At 42.2% G+C, this 15,063-nt stretch overlaps 1 protein-coding gene across 1 annotated transcript in view; it reads right to left on the reverse strand.

Annotated features, from left to right (window-relative positions):
* Positions 1-275: 275 nt before the first annotated feature.
* The window catches only part of slc4a11 (solute carrier family 4 member 11), a 146,645-nt gene continuing 131,857 nt past the window's right edge, over positions 276-15,063 (reverse strand). The window contains exons 15-19 of the mRNA XM_069922730.1: positions 11,650-11,818; positions 9,832-10,005; positions 7,599-7,794; positions 4,613-4,782; positions 276-1,075 (exon numbers count right to left, since the gene is read on the reverse strand). Of these exons, the coding sequence (XP_069778831.1) occupies positions 1,012-1,075; positions 4,613-4,782; positions 7,599-7,794; positions 9,832-10,005; positions 11,650-11,818 (773 nt within the window). The 3' untranslated portion in view covers positions 276-1,011. The remainder of the gene's footprint in view (positions 1,076-4,612; positions 4,783-7,598; positions 7,795-9,831; positions 10,006-11,649; positions 11,819-15,063) is intronic.

The following is a 15,063-nucleotide window of genomic DNA, read 5'->3' on the forward strand; positions in this document are numbered from 1 at the left end:
AACTGTGGTACTTTGTACGTGTTGACTGGCTGGAGATTTTGCAACATGTACTTCAATGGGATGTGGAAGGTGAAATTCCCCATCAAGTTGAAACACAGAAGATGCAAACTCCATGCCAACGTCCCCTAGAGGTCAGGAATGAGCCCAGGTCTCTGGCGCTGTGAGCCAACAGCTCTCCGAGCTGTGCCACATTCCTGTTCCCAAAGTTAATTTAAAAAAAAAGCAAGGAATACTTCAGAAAACATTTCCAGAATTTTAATTTTTCTGTTCCAATGGCAGGCAATGAGAAATCAATGGTTAATATTACAAAGATAATTTACAGCATCATGCAGGGTTTGGGTTCTAGTACCATAGTAGAAACAAACCATCGATATTTACAGCCCATTTACAAAGTGAGAGAGAGTATGTGTGTCTCTACAACCCAGGCCTTCGAAATTTATGGCTCTCAGCTTTAAATAAGCAGGCACTGAGCAGTGAGGTGCTAGTAGAGGTGCAGAATTTAAAATCAGAAATCTATCAGACTGCTCGAGCAGACTGCAGCATTATCTGTGGGAGCATCACTCGCACCACTGTGGTACCCAGCGCCATTTCTATGCAGACAGCATGGAGGATCCAGCTACTACCTTCAAACCCCCCCACCCCCGGCTGACAGAAGGCTACAAATGGCAACAACGTGTCCTGTGGATAGGTGCTAAGAGGATCGTAAAAACGTGGGGCTGGGCCATAAAAATTTCAAAACCGTGCAACGTGATTTCCACAAACCCTCAATCCCTCCTCCTTTGTGTGATCTTCTCTGAAGAGAGTTCTGGTGCCGAAAACGTACAATAAAATGTCAGAACATAGGACGTAGCCCCTTTAATTTCAGGGGCTTGACATGATAGCAAAGGCAGCCAATCACTTTCTTAAATTATACCCAAACCAGTCTTTGTGCTTAAACAGCAAATATACAAAGACTTTCCTCCGGACACATCCCATCACCCCGAGGTCGAAAGAAACATTCCTGCTGTTCCTCTAATGCTCCACATCCATTGCATCCAAATACTTAGCTTCAATTATCTTGGGAAGTACGAGGCACCTGTGCGGAAGGAGAGAGCAGAAAGGTGAGAGTCCATGCTCAACCACTCTATATACCAGTAATAGAAGCTGATAATTATAGCCAATGAATAGTGTAAAAAGTCTGCAGCTTTCAGACAATAGGCAGCAGTTAGTGTAGTGATTAGTGCAACAGAGACAGAGGTGGACCAAAGAAGAGGTACAAGGACTGCCTAAAGAAAGCTCTTGGTGCCTGCCACATTGACCATCGCCAGTGGGCTGATATCGCCTCTAACAGTGCATCTTGGCGCCTCACAGTTCGGCGGGCAGCAACCTCCTTTGAAGAAGACCGCAGAGCCCACCTCACTGACAAAAGGCAAAGGAGGAAAAACCCAACACCCAACCCACCAATTTTCCCTTGCAACCGCTGCCTGCCTGTCCCACATCGGACTGGTCAGTCACCAACGAGCCTGCAGCAGACGTGGACGTACCCCTCCATAAATCTTCGTCCGTGAAGCCAAGCCAAAGAAAAGAAAGAAGTGCAACAAATCAGGTGTTGTATGCAAGGAATTTGCACTTTCTCCCAATGTCTGCATGGGTTTCTTCCAGGTGCTCATTTCCTCCCACATTCCACAGGCTACAGTTAGTAGGTCAATTAGTCACATGGGGTACTTGGGTGACATGGATCCGTGGGCCAAAAGACCGTGTCTCTAAATCACAAAAATTGTGTGTGTGGGGGGTGGGGGGTGAGATAATCATGTCATCCAAATACACCTCCTCCTGAATTCCTTTTTGTCCTCCTTTCCCCAATTTATTCAAATCCACCGCACCCCCTCCCCCATTTTTTCAGTCTGTTACAGAGAAAGATTAAACAGGTTGGGACTTTATTCCATAGAGTGTAGAAGAATGAGAGGAGATTTGATAGAGGTTTACAAAATTATGAGGGGTGTGGGCAAAGTAAATGAGAGTAGGCTCTTTCCACTTAGATTAGGAGGGAATGAAAGGGGAAAGGTTTAGGGGAACATCTTCACTCAGAGAGTGGTGGGAGAGTTGAACAAGCTGGCATCTGAGGTGGTAAATATGAGGTCACTCTCAAGTTTTAAGAATAAATTGGATAGATACATGCATTGGAGTGGTCTGGAGGGTTATGGAACGTGTGCAAGTCAATTGGACTAGAAGAATGATGTTTTGGCAAATACTAGAAGGACTGAATGGCCTTTTTCTGTGATGTAATGTTCTATGATTTCTATGGTCTGGCAGGCTCAAGAGCACCAAAGCAGATGACTGTACCAAGCTTGAATGGTGGTGGGGGATACTCCTTCTCCACAGAAGCTGGTGATCCACATCTTCACTGGGTGCTGGTGGGTAGATTCCTCTTCTGACACAGTCACAGAGCCAATGCAGTGGAGAGCAGACCATTCAGCCCTGATCATCCCTGCTGACCAAGTTGGCATTCTGGGCTAGACCTATTTGCCAACATGTGGTCTCTATCCTTCTGAACTCATCCAATACCAATTGCCCAAATACTTTCTAAACGTAGTCATTGTTAATAATTAATTTAAATTCCCCAGTGGATCCTCTGGTGGGATTTGAAACCATGCCTTGACTTAAAGCTCTGAGCACAAGGTCAATTTAACTGTTGTTCCACTATTCCTGGTAAAAAAAGTAAATTACCATTAGTCATAACAGTATGAACATTACAGAATCAGGCCCTTCAGCCTATCAGGTTGGTAGATCTGCCCAGTACCATTACCCTATGCAGATTTTATTTAAATATTAAAATTGACCCCACATTCGCCACTTCACGATCCACACTCCCACCACTTCTGACATTCCCCCCAATGCTCCCTTTAAAAACTGTTCACCTTTCACCCTTAACCCATGTCCTTCAGCTCTCGTCTCATCAAACCTCAAGTGAAAACGTCTACATGCATTTACTCTGTCTAAAAACCTTTCTAATTTTGTACATCTCTATCAAATCTCCTCTCATTCCTCTATATTCCAGGGAATAAAGTCCTAACCTTTCCCTGTAATTTAGTTCCTCAAGTCCCGGCAACATCCTTGTTAATCTTCTCTAGACTCTTTCAATCTTTCCTGTAGTTAGGTAACCAAAACTGCACACCATAATCCAAATTTGGCCTCACCAATGGCTTGTACAATTGATCATAATTTTCCACCTCCTATACTCAACTCTTTGATTTATGAAGGCCAATATTCCAAAATCTCTCTTTGCACCCCGATCCACCTATGACAGATTATGTATCTATATTCCCAGATCCCTCTGTTCTACCGCACTCCTCAGTGCCCATCCAAATTAAGTGATGTTTGAAATTAATAACCCATTAATTGAGATTAGTTCAACAGTAATGCATCTCTGTTCTGTACCTAACTCTCACCGACAGTTGTTACAACTTAGTCTGTAGCTTCTCAGCCTACACATTGGACCAATCAACATTTTAGATTGGACTGGAAGATGACAAGCCAGTTTACAGGCACTAACAGTCAGTTAGCAAGCAAGAAACAGGAAGCACTAGACTCTATTGCTAATCGAAATAGGGAGTGGGTTGTGACTGAATCAACACCTCATTCCACCACTCATTCTCTGTGAGAGAATCATCTGTCCATGATGGCATTGACCAAAATGATGGCTGCACAATTCTTAACGTAGAACATTACAACACAGTTCAGGCCCTTTAGCCCATGATGTTGTGCCAACCCATACAAGCCAATTCCACAACCATCTAATTCTTCCCCATTTCGTATCCATAACTCCTATTGTTTTTGCATCCATGTGCCTGGCTCTGACATCTCCCCTAAATATTTTCCTCCACTCACCTTAACAGAACTTCTCAGGGATTTGCTATTGTCCTAGGTAAAAGATGCTGGGTCTCCACCCTATCTGGATCCCTCAATCTTTCATACATCTATTGAGACACCTCCCATCCTTTGGTTGCTCGAAGAGAAAAGCCCCAAATCAATCAACTTTGCTTCATCAGACAATGTCCTGATAAAACTCTTCTGCACCAATATCATAAAAGATAAATGTTAGTTCCTGTGGAGACAAAGATCTACCTTCAGATAGAGGAATCCACATTATGCACTGTGTGCCATCTACATAACGTATTATAGTTAGCCACCTAAGCTGGTCAATGATCTCAACCATTACAAACTAGGGCAATGTGTATGGAAACACGGCCAACCGAAGGGTTCACTTCACAACACACACTATCCAGATTTGGGAATTTATCATAGGATTTAAATCCTGGAACACCTTCACCCCAACCACACCAGTGGGAGCACCTACACAAGAACCACAGCAACACACCATCTTCAAGGGAATTAAGGATGGACAATAAATGCTGGCTTACCAAGATACCCACATCCCTATGAACCACAAGCTATTTTATCCACACTGCTCAAAATAACCACAGCCTTTCCATTTCATTCTTCATCCTCATGTGTGACCAATTGGCAAGATGATTCCCAAACCTTCCAAGCATAAATATTATGATTTGCCCATAAGCCTGGGCAAGAAAGGGAATTCGAGAAGGGCCACCCCAATACAATGGAGAACACCAACCTGACAGGAACCATGGCCAGCATTATGGGTGGGAAGATCATCTTCAGATACGGCAGTGGGGCCATTCCAAAACCGCAGAGTATGACAACTTCGATGAGCTGGAGACCCGTAAAGTAATGGATCTTCCTCTGTGGGACCCTCCTGATATAGTGTGTGGGAGGGTAAGAAGTCTAGATTGGAGTTGGGGGTGGGGGGAAAAAAAGTGAAAACAAGTGAAATTAGCATCCATAGGTTAAAGTAAATAAAGGAAAATCTGCAGACTCCCGTGGTTAAAGTTTAAAAAAAAGACCCACAATGCTGGAGAAACTCAGAAGGTCAAACAGTGTACTTTATTTAGCAAAGATAAAGATTCATAACCAATGTTTCAGGCTTGAGCCCTTCATCAAATATAGAGCAAAATGCTCGCTCAGGCTCCTCCACGTCAAGAAGGCCAAACTGAAATACAAAAAAAAGCAAATCAGACTATTAACTAAATGGTGAAAATTTAAATGTTGTGCAGAGGCCAGGGAGCAGGTTTGCAGTGCACCTAGTGAAGCTGCATCTTCAGTATGATGTGCAGTTCTGGTCTCCATACTGGAGAGAGAATAATACTGGCTTTGGAGGTGGGGCAGAGGAGGCTCACCAGATTGATTTGGGAAATGAGGGGCTGGGCTAACGAGAGAAGAGTAGTATGGGACTATATACCAGCCATTCCCAACCTTTATTTGGCTCAGGATTCTGCTCAAAAGATTTATGGCCACCTTTCCCTGTGAAGCAGTCAAGTTTAATTGGTTTCTTCCATAATTTTCTTCTACTGACTACATATAAAGAAAAGAACATATTTTATAACATCAGGTCATGGCTCCCCTTAAATCAGTGGGTCTCAACCTTTTTCTTTCCAATCACATACCACCTTATGTAATCCCTATGCTAGAGGTGCTCTGTGGTTAGTTAGGGATTGATTAAGATGGTATGTGGGTAGAAAGAAAACATTTGAAAACTATGGTTTTAATTGTCCCTAATTGACTCGTTATGTGCACGGTTTCATAACTTCAAAGGAAATGAGCCCAATGACAATTTTTCTCAAGCAAAATATTTCAGTAACATTTGGGTCCAGAGTGGTGATTCTCAACCTTCCCTTCCCACTCACATCCCACCTTAAGCAATCTCTTACTAATCACAGAGAGCTTATGACATAGGGATTACTTAAAGTGGGATGTGAGTGGAAAGGAAAAGGTTGAGAACCACTGCCTTACATAATCTGTGGTTCTTGGAGAATGGCTGCTGGACACACCTATAGAAATATTTTAAATGAAAAGAATAGATAAGGTAGAAGAAGGAGGGTGTTTTTACTGGAAGGTACTGGGGCAGAGCCTCAAGATTCAGGGGAGTGGATTAAATCAGGCAGCATGCTTATCATAACACCATCACAGCACCAGTGACCCAGGTCCAAAATCACCTCTGTAAGGAGTGACTATGTGACCTGCATGGGTTAACTCCAGGTGCCTCCCATCTCCAAAAAGCACATGGTTAGTAGGTTGAGTGGCAGAGTTTCATGGTCCAATCTCATGGCCCATGAAACCTAGGCCACCCAACCATGCTGGATCATTAAAAAGAAATTCAGAGAAGAGGAAGAGCCGCTTTCCCCAGAGAGTAGTGAATTGCTGTCCAATTTAATGTATTTAAGACCAAGTTAGATGGATTGTTGAATAGTGGGGGAATTGATGGTTATCAGCCACAGATCGATAAATGGAGCTGAGTCTACAGCCAGATCAACCATGAGCTTATAGAATGGTGGAGCCGGCTCGACAGGCCAGATACTTCCTATGCTATTGCCATGAATAGATCACCCATGATCACTAACAATTGCTCACTCCTCAGCTGCGGTCTGACCTGCTGAATACCTCCAGCATTTCCACCTTTTATTTCAGACTTCCAACATCTGCACCATGTGTTTTTTTGAATAGTGAACCAAATTGGTTTCAACAACAATTCAATAGCTTGTTGGCTTCTATAATTAATCCCTGTTTTTTTTTATTCCAGATTCAATCAATTAGTTCAATTTAACGTTACTCTGTTACTCTTTGGAGAATCAAATAATAACCAGCGGTCAAGGACGTCGCCATTACTACAGTAGTAATGCAACTGCAAAGCTGTCAGATTTTTAAATAGCTTGGGGTGAACCAACACTGATGAGTGAGATTCTACCTTGTTCTAATCTCCATCTAATTTAATAGAACTTTTCAATATTTGAAGGAACTCACCATGCCTCCCTCACGTGGATCCATCAATCTCCTTCCTTTAGCAGCTGTCTCCACCTTCACCCACTCCTCTTTGTACCCCCCCCACTTCATTGTGCCTTTCCTCTCCCCTGCCCCACCCACCCCCTTTATCTAGTACTGTCCCACCCAATCTGGAACCTGATTTTATCTGTCATCCTTCATCTCTCCTCTATCTATCCATCCATCCAACCTGGAACCTGGTTCTATCTGTCTATCATCCTTCACCCCTACTCTATCCACCCATCCAACCTGGAGCCTGTTTCTATTTGTCTGTCATCCTTTACCCCTATTTTATCCACCTATCACTTTCTGATCCCCCCCCCCCCCCATTAATATATGTGCCTCTCAAAATAAATGGGTGGAATGGTTATCATAGCAACCTGGGTTCAAATCTGGCATTGGTTGTGAGGAGTTTGTATGTTCTCCCTGTGACCACATTGGTTTCCTCCACGTTCCAAAGACACAGAGTTCAATTATTTGGTGTATTTAGGCAGTACAGATTCGTAGACCGAAAGGGCCTGTTACCATGCTGTATGGCTAAGTTTAAATTTAAAAATACTGCAGGTCTTCACTCTCCTTTCTCAGAGCTAAAGCAGGGATTCAACCCAAAACGCTCACTGTTCATCTCCCTCCATGGAAGCTACCCTTGTTCCTCCAGAATTTGTTTCCCCACTCCAGGTTCCAACACTTGCAGTCTCCGGTGTCTCCTTCTTTCATACAGTTACCTGTTCTTTGAAGAGAAGAGCCAGTCTCTCAAAAAATTGACAGCCATCGATGGAGGTTACAGAAACGTAGAGGAAGAGGCCATACAGAACAGGTTTTGGAATCCACTGAAGAGGAATGGGCAAGAGCAGAAGCGAAATCCCCACGAGTACGTGTGCCACCAGAGCTGACACGCGGGTCTCCCTGACTCGAACAATCCTGAGAGAAGGGGAAAGGGGTTAACAAGTGAGTTTAATTCAATTCTGAAGATTTCAGACACAGTAAATTACTTCCATCCACAGAAGACATCCGTGGCTATGGACCTGGCCCCCAAGATCTCCTTGTTCCTCCACATATTAAGAACCTGCTGTTGACCGCATACTCCACCTTCAAGTTCAACCCTCCAAAGTGCATCACTTCATGTACTCCATCTGCAACTTCCCTGTTCAACATTGCATCCAGTCTGTATCCCATTAAACAAGCAACAACTTTCAATACTTTCCACAACACCTCCAACATTTGCCTCATCTGCCAACTGACTGACCCATCCTTCATGTCATCTGCAGACTTACTGAGTACTCTCCACACTTCTTGATCCAAGAAGTTTGTAAAAATAAATCACATAGTACTCGAGTTCCAGAATAGATCCCTGCACAATATCATCAAGTCAGACTCATTGTCATCTGATGGCATGATGTCATCCCAACGAAACGGCGTTCTCCGGTCCTCGGTGCAAAACACGCAGACACACAACACGTACAAATACAGATGCAGGACAAGTATTCATATATTATACACATACATATACATATACACACACACACACAAATACATAGATAAATAAATAGAGTTCCACGAATATGAGTCTCGGATGTCTAGTGTGAGCAGTTCCTTTGGTCATTCAGCATTCTTACTCCCCGTGGGAAGAAACTCTTTCGCAGCTTGGTGGTGCTAGCTTTCATACCTGAACCCCTTCCCCCATTGGGAGTAGCTGAAAGATTCTGTGCGCAAGGTGGACAGGGTCCTCAATGATTTTGCGTGCCCTCTTCAGACAACAATCCCAGTAAATAATGCTGATTTTGGGGTGGAGGGGCCCACGGAGAGAGGGAGAGAGAGATTCCAGCGATCGTCCCTATCATTCTTATGGTCTTGTGGATTGACCACCGATCAATCTATTTCTCTGCAGCACACGGTGATGCAGCTGGCCAGGACACATCCAATAGAGCTCTAATAGAAGATTGACAAAATGGTGGCCAGTAGTTTGCCCGCTTCAGTCTTCTCAGGAAGTGCAGTTGCTATTTGCGCCTTTCTGACAAGTGAGGAGATGTTGGGTGTTCACGATAGGTCACTAGTTAAGTGAACTTTAAGGAACTTGGTGCTCTCCACTGCAGAGTTGTTGATGTTTAGTAGAGGGTCGTTGTTCCTGGTCCTCCCGAAGTCCACAATTATCTCCTTCATCTTGACAATGTTGAGATTCAAGGAATTACTCTTGCACCATATCACAAGATTTTCCACCTCTTCTCTGTGGTGTGACTTATCATTGTTGCTGATGAGGCCGACAACTGTTGTGTCATCTGCCATCTTGATGGCATTCTTGGAGCTGGATCTGGCGATGCAGTTAGAGGTCAGTAGCATGAACAGAACCAATCAATGACTTCCAGGCAGAGTATGTTCCATCTACTGCTAAGTTCTGTCTCATGTAGGCAAGCCAATCCTGAACCCATGTAGTTCCTTGACTGTGTCGTGACTTTCTAAATAAGCCTACCATGGGAGGCCTTGTCAAACACCTTACAGAAACCATCTCCACCACCTTACCTTTATCAATTTCCACTCTAGGCAATAAGATTTGACCATCTAACCTATCAATGCCTCTCAATTTTATAAAGCTCTCAGATCACCCCCCCCCCCACGCCAACCCTCCCAAGACTCTGATGTGCCAAGATAACAAACCAAGTTGGTACAACCACTCTCCATAGTTCAAACCCTCAAATATAGGCATGTCTTTCTGCAGCTTCCACAATCTTCCAACCATGTCTCTGTACCTTCTCATCAACTCTGATATTCTACCACTTAACCTGGCTGCACCAGTGATAATTTAGAAGCCAATTGATTGATTCATTCAGCAGCATTATTAATGTTTTAGGTACTGCCAATAGAGTTTAGAACGTTTATGTCCATTTTGAAAGCTAAAAATATAACCCATACCAAAAGGAGCAACTCACACCCATTAAAAAAATAGAATGGTTGTCAACTCACGTTTCGTACAAATGACCATTCTCAACTCTCTGCTCCACGAAGGCCAGAGCTCGAACATGCAGAGGAGAATGGGGGAATGCCGAATGTACCCAGGGCAACCCAAAGATGGACAACACAATGTTAATAAGGCCCACAAGGAAGATATCCCAGTGATAGGCTGTGCCTTTCATTAGTCTGCAAGGAAATCAGTCAAGGAACCAGTTAACAGATGGAGTCCATTCATGACAAGGCAGTTCCCTCCCCATTGACCTCTGATCTCACGCTTAAGGTACATCATCTTAGTAAATCAGTTTTGTATCCACTTCAAAAGGCCTGAACATAGAAGGATTAGAGGAGTTCAGAATGATGGGCATCTGGAACGCGGAAGGATGCAGTCAGTTACAGAAATATTCAAGACGATGAGAAGTACGAATAGAGTAAATGCAAGCAGGATTTTTCCACTGAAGTTAGGTGGGACAAGAGTGAAAGAAGAGATGTTTAAAGGGAACATCAGGGGGGACATCTGCATGCAGAGAGTGGAACAAGCTGCCAGCTGAAGTGGTGTATGTGGACTCGATTTTGACATTAAAAAAAAACTTGGATAGTTACATGGATGGGAATGGAGGGCTATAGTGCAGTTGCAAGCCATTAGAATGAAAGTGAATAATAGTTTAGCACAGTTGTAGTGTTCTATGGTTCCAAGTACCAGGATTAGCACCTGAAGAATTGTAAATGTACTGATTAAGAGTTGGTAGAAAATACTAGCACAGAGACCTTGAGTCGAATGGCTTTATTCTCTCCTATAAATCTCTACGAGTCAATGAGGTGGAGAGGAAATTATCATAGGCCAGGATCAGAAGAGAGGTGACACAGTCAAAGCTGTGTTGGCATTCATTTCAAGAGAAAGTGCATAAGAGTAAAGAGGTGTTGATGCGGCTCTATGGGGCACTGGTGAGACCTCATTTAGAGAACTGTGTGCAGTTTTGGGCCCCCTATCTTAGAAAGGATATGATGTGGTTGGAGAGGGTGCAGAGGAGATTTACTAGGATGATTCCCAGAATGCAAGGGCTAACATACGAGGAGAATTGAGCAGCTCTTGGCTTGTATTCATTGGAGTACAGGAGAATGAGAGGAGATCTCATAGAGGCATTTCATATTTTGGAAGGTGTAGATAGGGTGGATGAGGGCAAGATGTTTCCCTTGGTGGGTGAATTGAGGACAAGGGGTCATAGACTGAAAATTAGAGGTTATCTTTATAAAGCAGAAGTTAGGAAGAACTTCTTTAGCCAGAGGGTCGTGGATCTGTGGAACTCACTGCCACATACAGCAGTGGAAGCTAAATCACAGGGAGTATTTAAACAAAAAATAGGCAAATATCTCATTAGTGAGGGCATCAAGGGATATGGGGGGAAAGGCCAGAAATGGGAACTAGAGTAGCTTAGTGTAGATTTACGGAACAGACTTGATGGGCCTAGTGGCCTGGTTCTGTTCCTTTGCCTTGTGATCTTGAATATTCAAATATACTAACCATCAGTCGCTAATTTAATCCAATCCCATTTTTATTCTTCTATATTACTAATGACCTCGAATTCTACCCTTCACCTACACTCAGAACTACCCTACCAGCCAGCACATATTGGGACATGGAAGGAAAAGAGCCCAATGTATCTTGAGGGAATTGTGCAAAGTTATCCTGTGATCAACAACCCTTGTTCATCAAGATCTGTGTGCCTGAGTTAGACGACAACAGAATCTTTAAATAACTCGGTTCATGAAGCTTTGCAGGATCACTGACATCACCAGAGAATACCATGAAATTTAGTACTTTTGATGCTTTACCTGTTCTGAGGAGCATTCGTTAATGACATCACAATGTTCTGTTCCAAGTAAAAAAGCATCGAAAGAAGGAAGCCCAAACCCATCCCACCAAATATGGCTCCAACGGAGAGAAGGTGAAATGGGGCCAGATTGAACAAGCCTTTATTTGGATCGTAACTGAATGAGGCAACTGAAAGATAGAAATCATCCAAAAATTGTGAGGAAAATGCCATGATAATAACAATTAAATAAACCCTCTCATGACCCTTCCCACTCTCCTTTCCCAAAGACCATCTAAACTTCATAATTATTTTACATTTTATTTAAAATCTGTTGTACTTGACTGCACTTAGAGTACAGATTTACAAAGGTAAATCCAGTATTTACTCCATGATAGTAATAGCCCACTCTCCCTGATCCCCACCCACCCAAGAAAGACCCCAAAGAGATATAGAAAAAGATCAAGAAGAAAAGCGAAAGCAGAATGGACTGGTGAAAAGTGCCGCACACCTCACGGATCGCGAGCTTATAGAATGGCGGAGCAGGCTCGATAGGCCATAGTCTATTTCATTTTTCTTTGGGGAGGATCAACACAGGTCTCGAGGGCTAGGAAGAACACAACTGAAGACTTACACTTGAGATTTATAAATCGGACGTAAAACTTGTAAAAACATTTTGTATTTATTTCTTAAGTAAAAGGCGATCTTCGAGGGGAATACAGCAATGTGTTTCCACATTCCAACAGGCAATACCTAGATGTCAATTAGATTTCCGTGTGACTGCCATGCACTTTCAAGCCACTGCCAACACATTTTAAACAAATTCAGTTTGATGTTTTGATAGTTTCAATTAAGGTCTTATCCCTGTATTATTACCCAGTAAAAATAATTCTGGGTGTTGTGGAAGTTGAATTCTTGTAATCTGCTCTAAGAAACTTCCTAAATCTACCCAAAAAAGGTCTCATTTTAGAACGTGACCAGGTTGAATGTAAAAAAAAAGTTCCTACCTCCTCACCACATCTAAAACATCAGTCTGATAAACTGAATTTAATTTATTCAGTTTTCGTGGTGTGAGATATAATTGATGCAAAAAAATATCTTACATCGATCGTATTAATCATAGTTCAGACCAGGTTTCCTCATCTAGCCTTGCATTCAAGTCTGATTCCCGTCTCGGCCTGGGTTCCCATTTGATACTTTGCTGAAGGGAATTTCTTTGTATTTCCCCTTTGAATAAGAGTCTCTACATCACTACGATTTGATTAAAAAAAAACATTGTTGGGCCCAATTTGTACCTGAGACATACTCTTATTCGAAAATAGCAGAAGATTGTGTTGTTAAGAATTCCATACTTATTTTTTAATTGTTCAAATGACATCAGTTGCTTCTGCTTATAACAATTTTTGAAGTATCTGATCCCTTTACGAGACCAAATTTCAAATATTTGGTTAGCCATTGTACAGGATACAAGTCTGTTATTGAGTCAAAGGGGTTTGGGGAGAATAACCCCCCCCCCCCCCCCCCCCATGTTCTATTTTATACCAAGATTCATAAAATGTTTTAGCAAAGGGGTTTCTTTCTTACCAGTTACTAATTTCATACCCCATTTATATAAACCTCGTTTTTGAGCAAGTTTCAATCTCTGTTAGATTATCCAGTCTCTCAGCACGCCAGCTGCTCTTTCTTTCCTCCATGAAATTATTGAATCGTTACCCCAATATTTCTCACTTCACTTTTTTCAATTATGTATTTTTTAGTCACTGGAGTTGAACTTACAGGGGCAGCTTTTAAATTGTTGAGACCACCTTTTGATTTCAAGAACCATCTGCGCCCATCTTCCAGGACATCAATTGGCTCAATACTTTCATGCCAAGCAGTTTCCTACATCTGTAACATTTTTGCAAAGTTGAACATCTCATCTGTACCTGAAGAGTTTCCCTCTTCATTGCCTGATCAACAAGGGTTAACTCGCACAAAAACTTCTCATGATGGAGGTGCATCTTTCTCCCTATTCAATATGAAAATAGAGACCATTCCTTTTGACCCCCTTTTTCACTCTCAACTCATATTTAGAAAAAGGTAGAGAAGATGAGGAGCAGCTCTGAATGCTGAATTAGTGGAAACACAAAACAAACTCAACAGACTTTCCAAATCTCTGAACTGTTACTTTGGAGACTAGATTTAAACATGCTTGGAGCAAAGCGAGAACAATAATTGTGAGAATGTTTAAACAAAACAAGAAAAAAGTTGAATTAAGATGGTTTTTTGAAAGCAATTTTACATGGAATTAACAGGAAATGAGGTAATTTAAACATTCTCATCAAGGAAAAAAAAATTGCAACATAATGGCATTTTATATTGAGCAAGTCTGAATTAACTTAGGTTTAAAATGGTCTTGAACTTAATAAGGACAACTTCAAAAAGATATGAGTGGCTCATTGGCAGAGCTTGATTCAAAATTAGAACAATATGTTTGCCAATAGATGAACCATGACAAACCATTAAAGAAACGATTCATAGTTCTCAATGAAAATATGTTCCATTTTGAAATGCATTTGAAGACTGGAAGTTTGAGATGGCGGCGGCAGACATAAGGAACCAATGCCAAGAATGGAAACAAAGGCAAGGGTTTTTTGGTGCATTTGTAAAATATTGCTTGCAAAAGTGTATTTGTACCCCCTGGACCCAGAGGGAAGAGAAATTACTACATGGAAGAAAACTGTGGCATTAAATGATAGCTTGCCTTCACCTCAATAGATTAACGCGAGAAACTTGTCAAGAGAACAAAGAAGGAACCAAATTACGTCAGAGTCCTTAGATTGCTCGCATGCATCCTAAGGTCCTTGAAGAGGTGATTGTGGAGATAACGTTCATGTGCAGCGACCAAAGTTCCCTCATAGCGGGAACAGTCCCAGCACACTCGGAGATAGTAAATGTAACACTGTTATTTACACAAGAGGGGAAGCAAAGAGCCATCGTTCAGCAAACCCAACATAAATGCTATTGAGGATGAGATTGCAGGGTCCATGACAAGATGGAGTCAAGGTGATCTTGTGCAAAAAAAAATTGACAAATCCAAGTTTGTTGCTAATGGTAAATAAAGGAACTGGCAAACTAAGAACATTACAGTGCAAGCCATAATATTCTGACGACTTATGTAAACCTCCCCACAGGAATCTAATTTTTCCACCAACACTCATGATCCTCTATTTATCTTGTATCCAGATACCTCCCACCATCCCTGGCAATGCATTCCAGGCACCCATCACTCTGTGTGTAAAAAAAAAAAAAAAACCTACCTCTCATGTCTCCCCTAAACTTTCCTCCATTCACCTGACAATAGGTACTTGCTATTGTTGCTACTGGAGAAAGGATGTAATGTCCTGATTGCCAGAAGGTAGATAATCTGCTCTTCAAGCCTCTGCTGCCATTCATT

This window comes from Narcine bancroftii, chromosome 3 (assembly GCF_036971445.1).
Source record: "Narcine bancroftii isolate sNarBan1 chromosome 3, sNarBan1.hap1, whole genome shotgun sequence".
Classification (NCBI taxonomy): Eukaryota; Metazoa; Chordata; class Chondrichthyes; order Torpediniformes; family Narcinidae; genus Narcine; species Narcine bancroftii.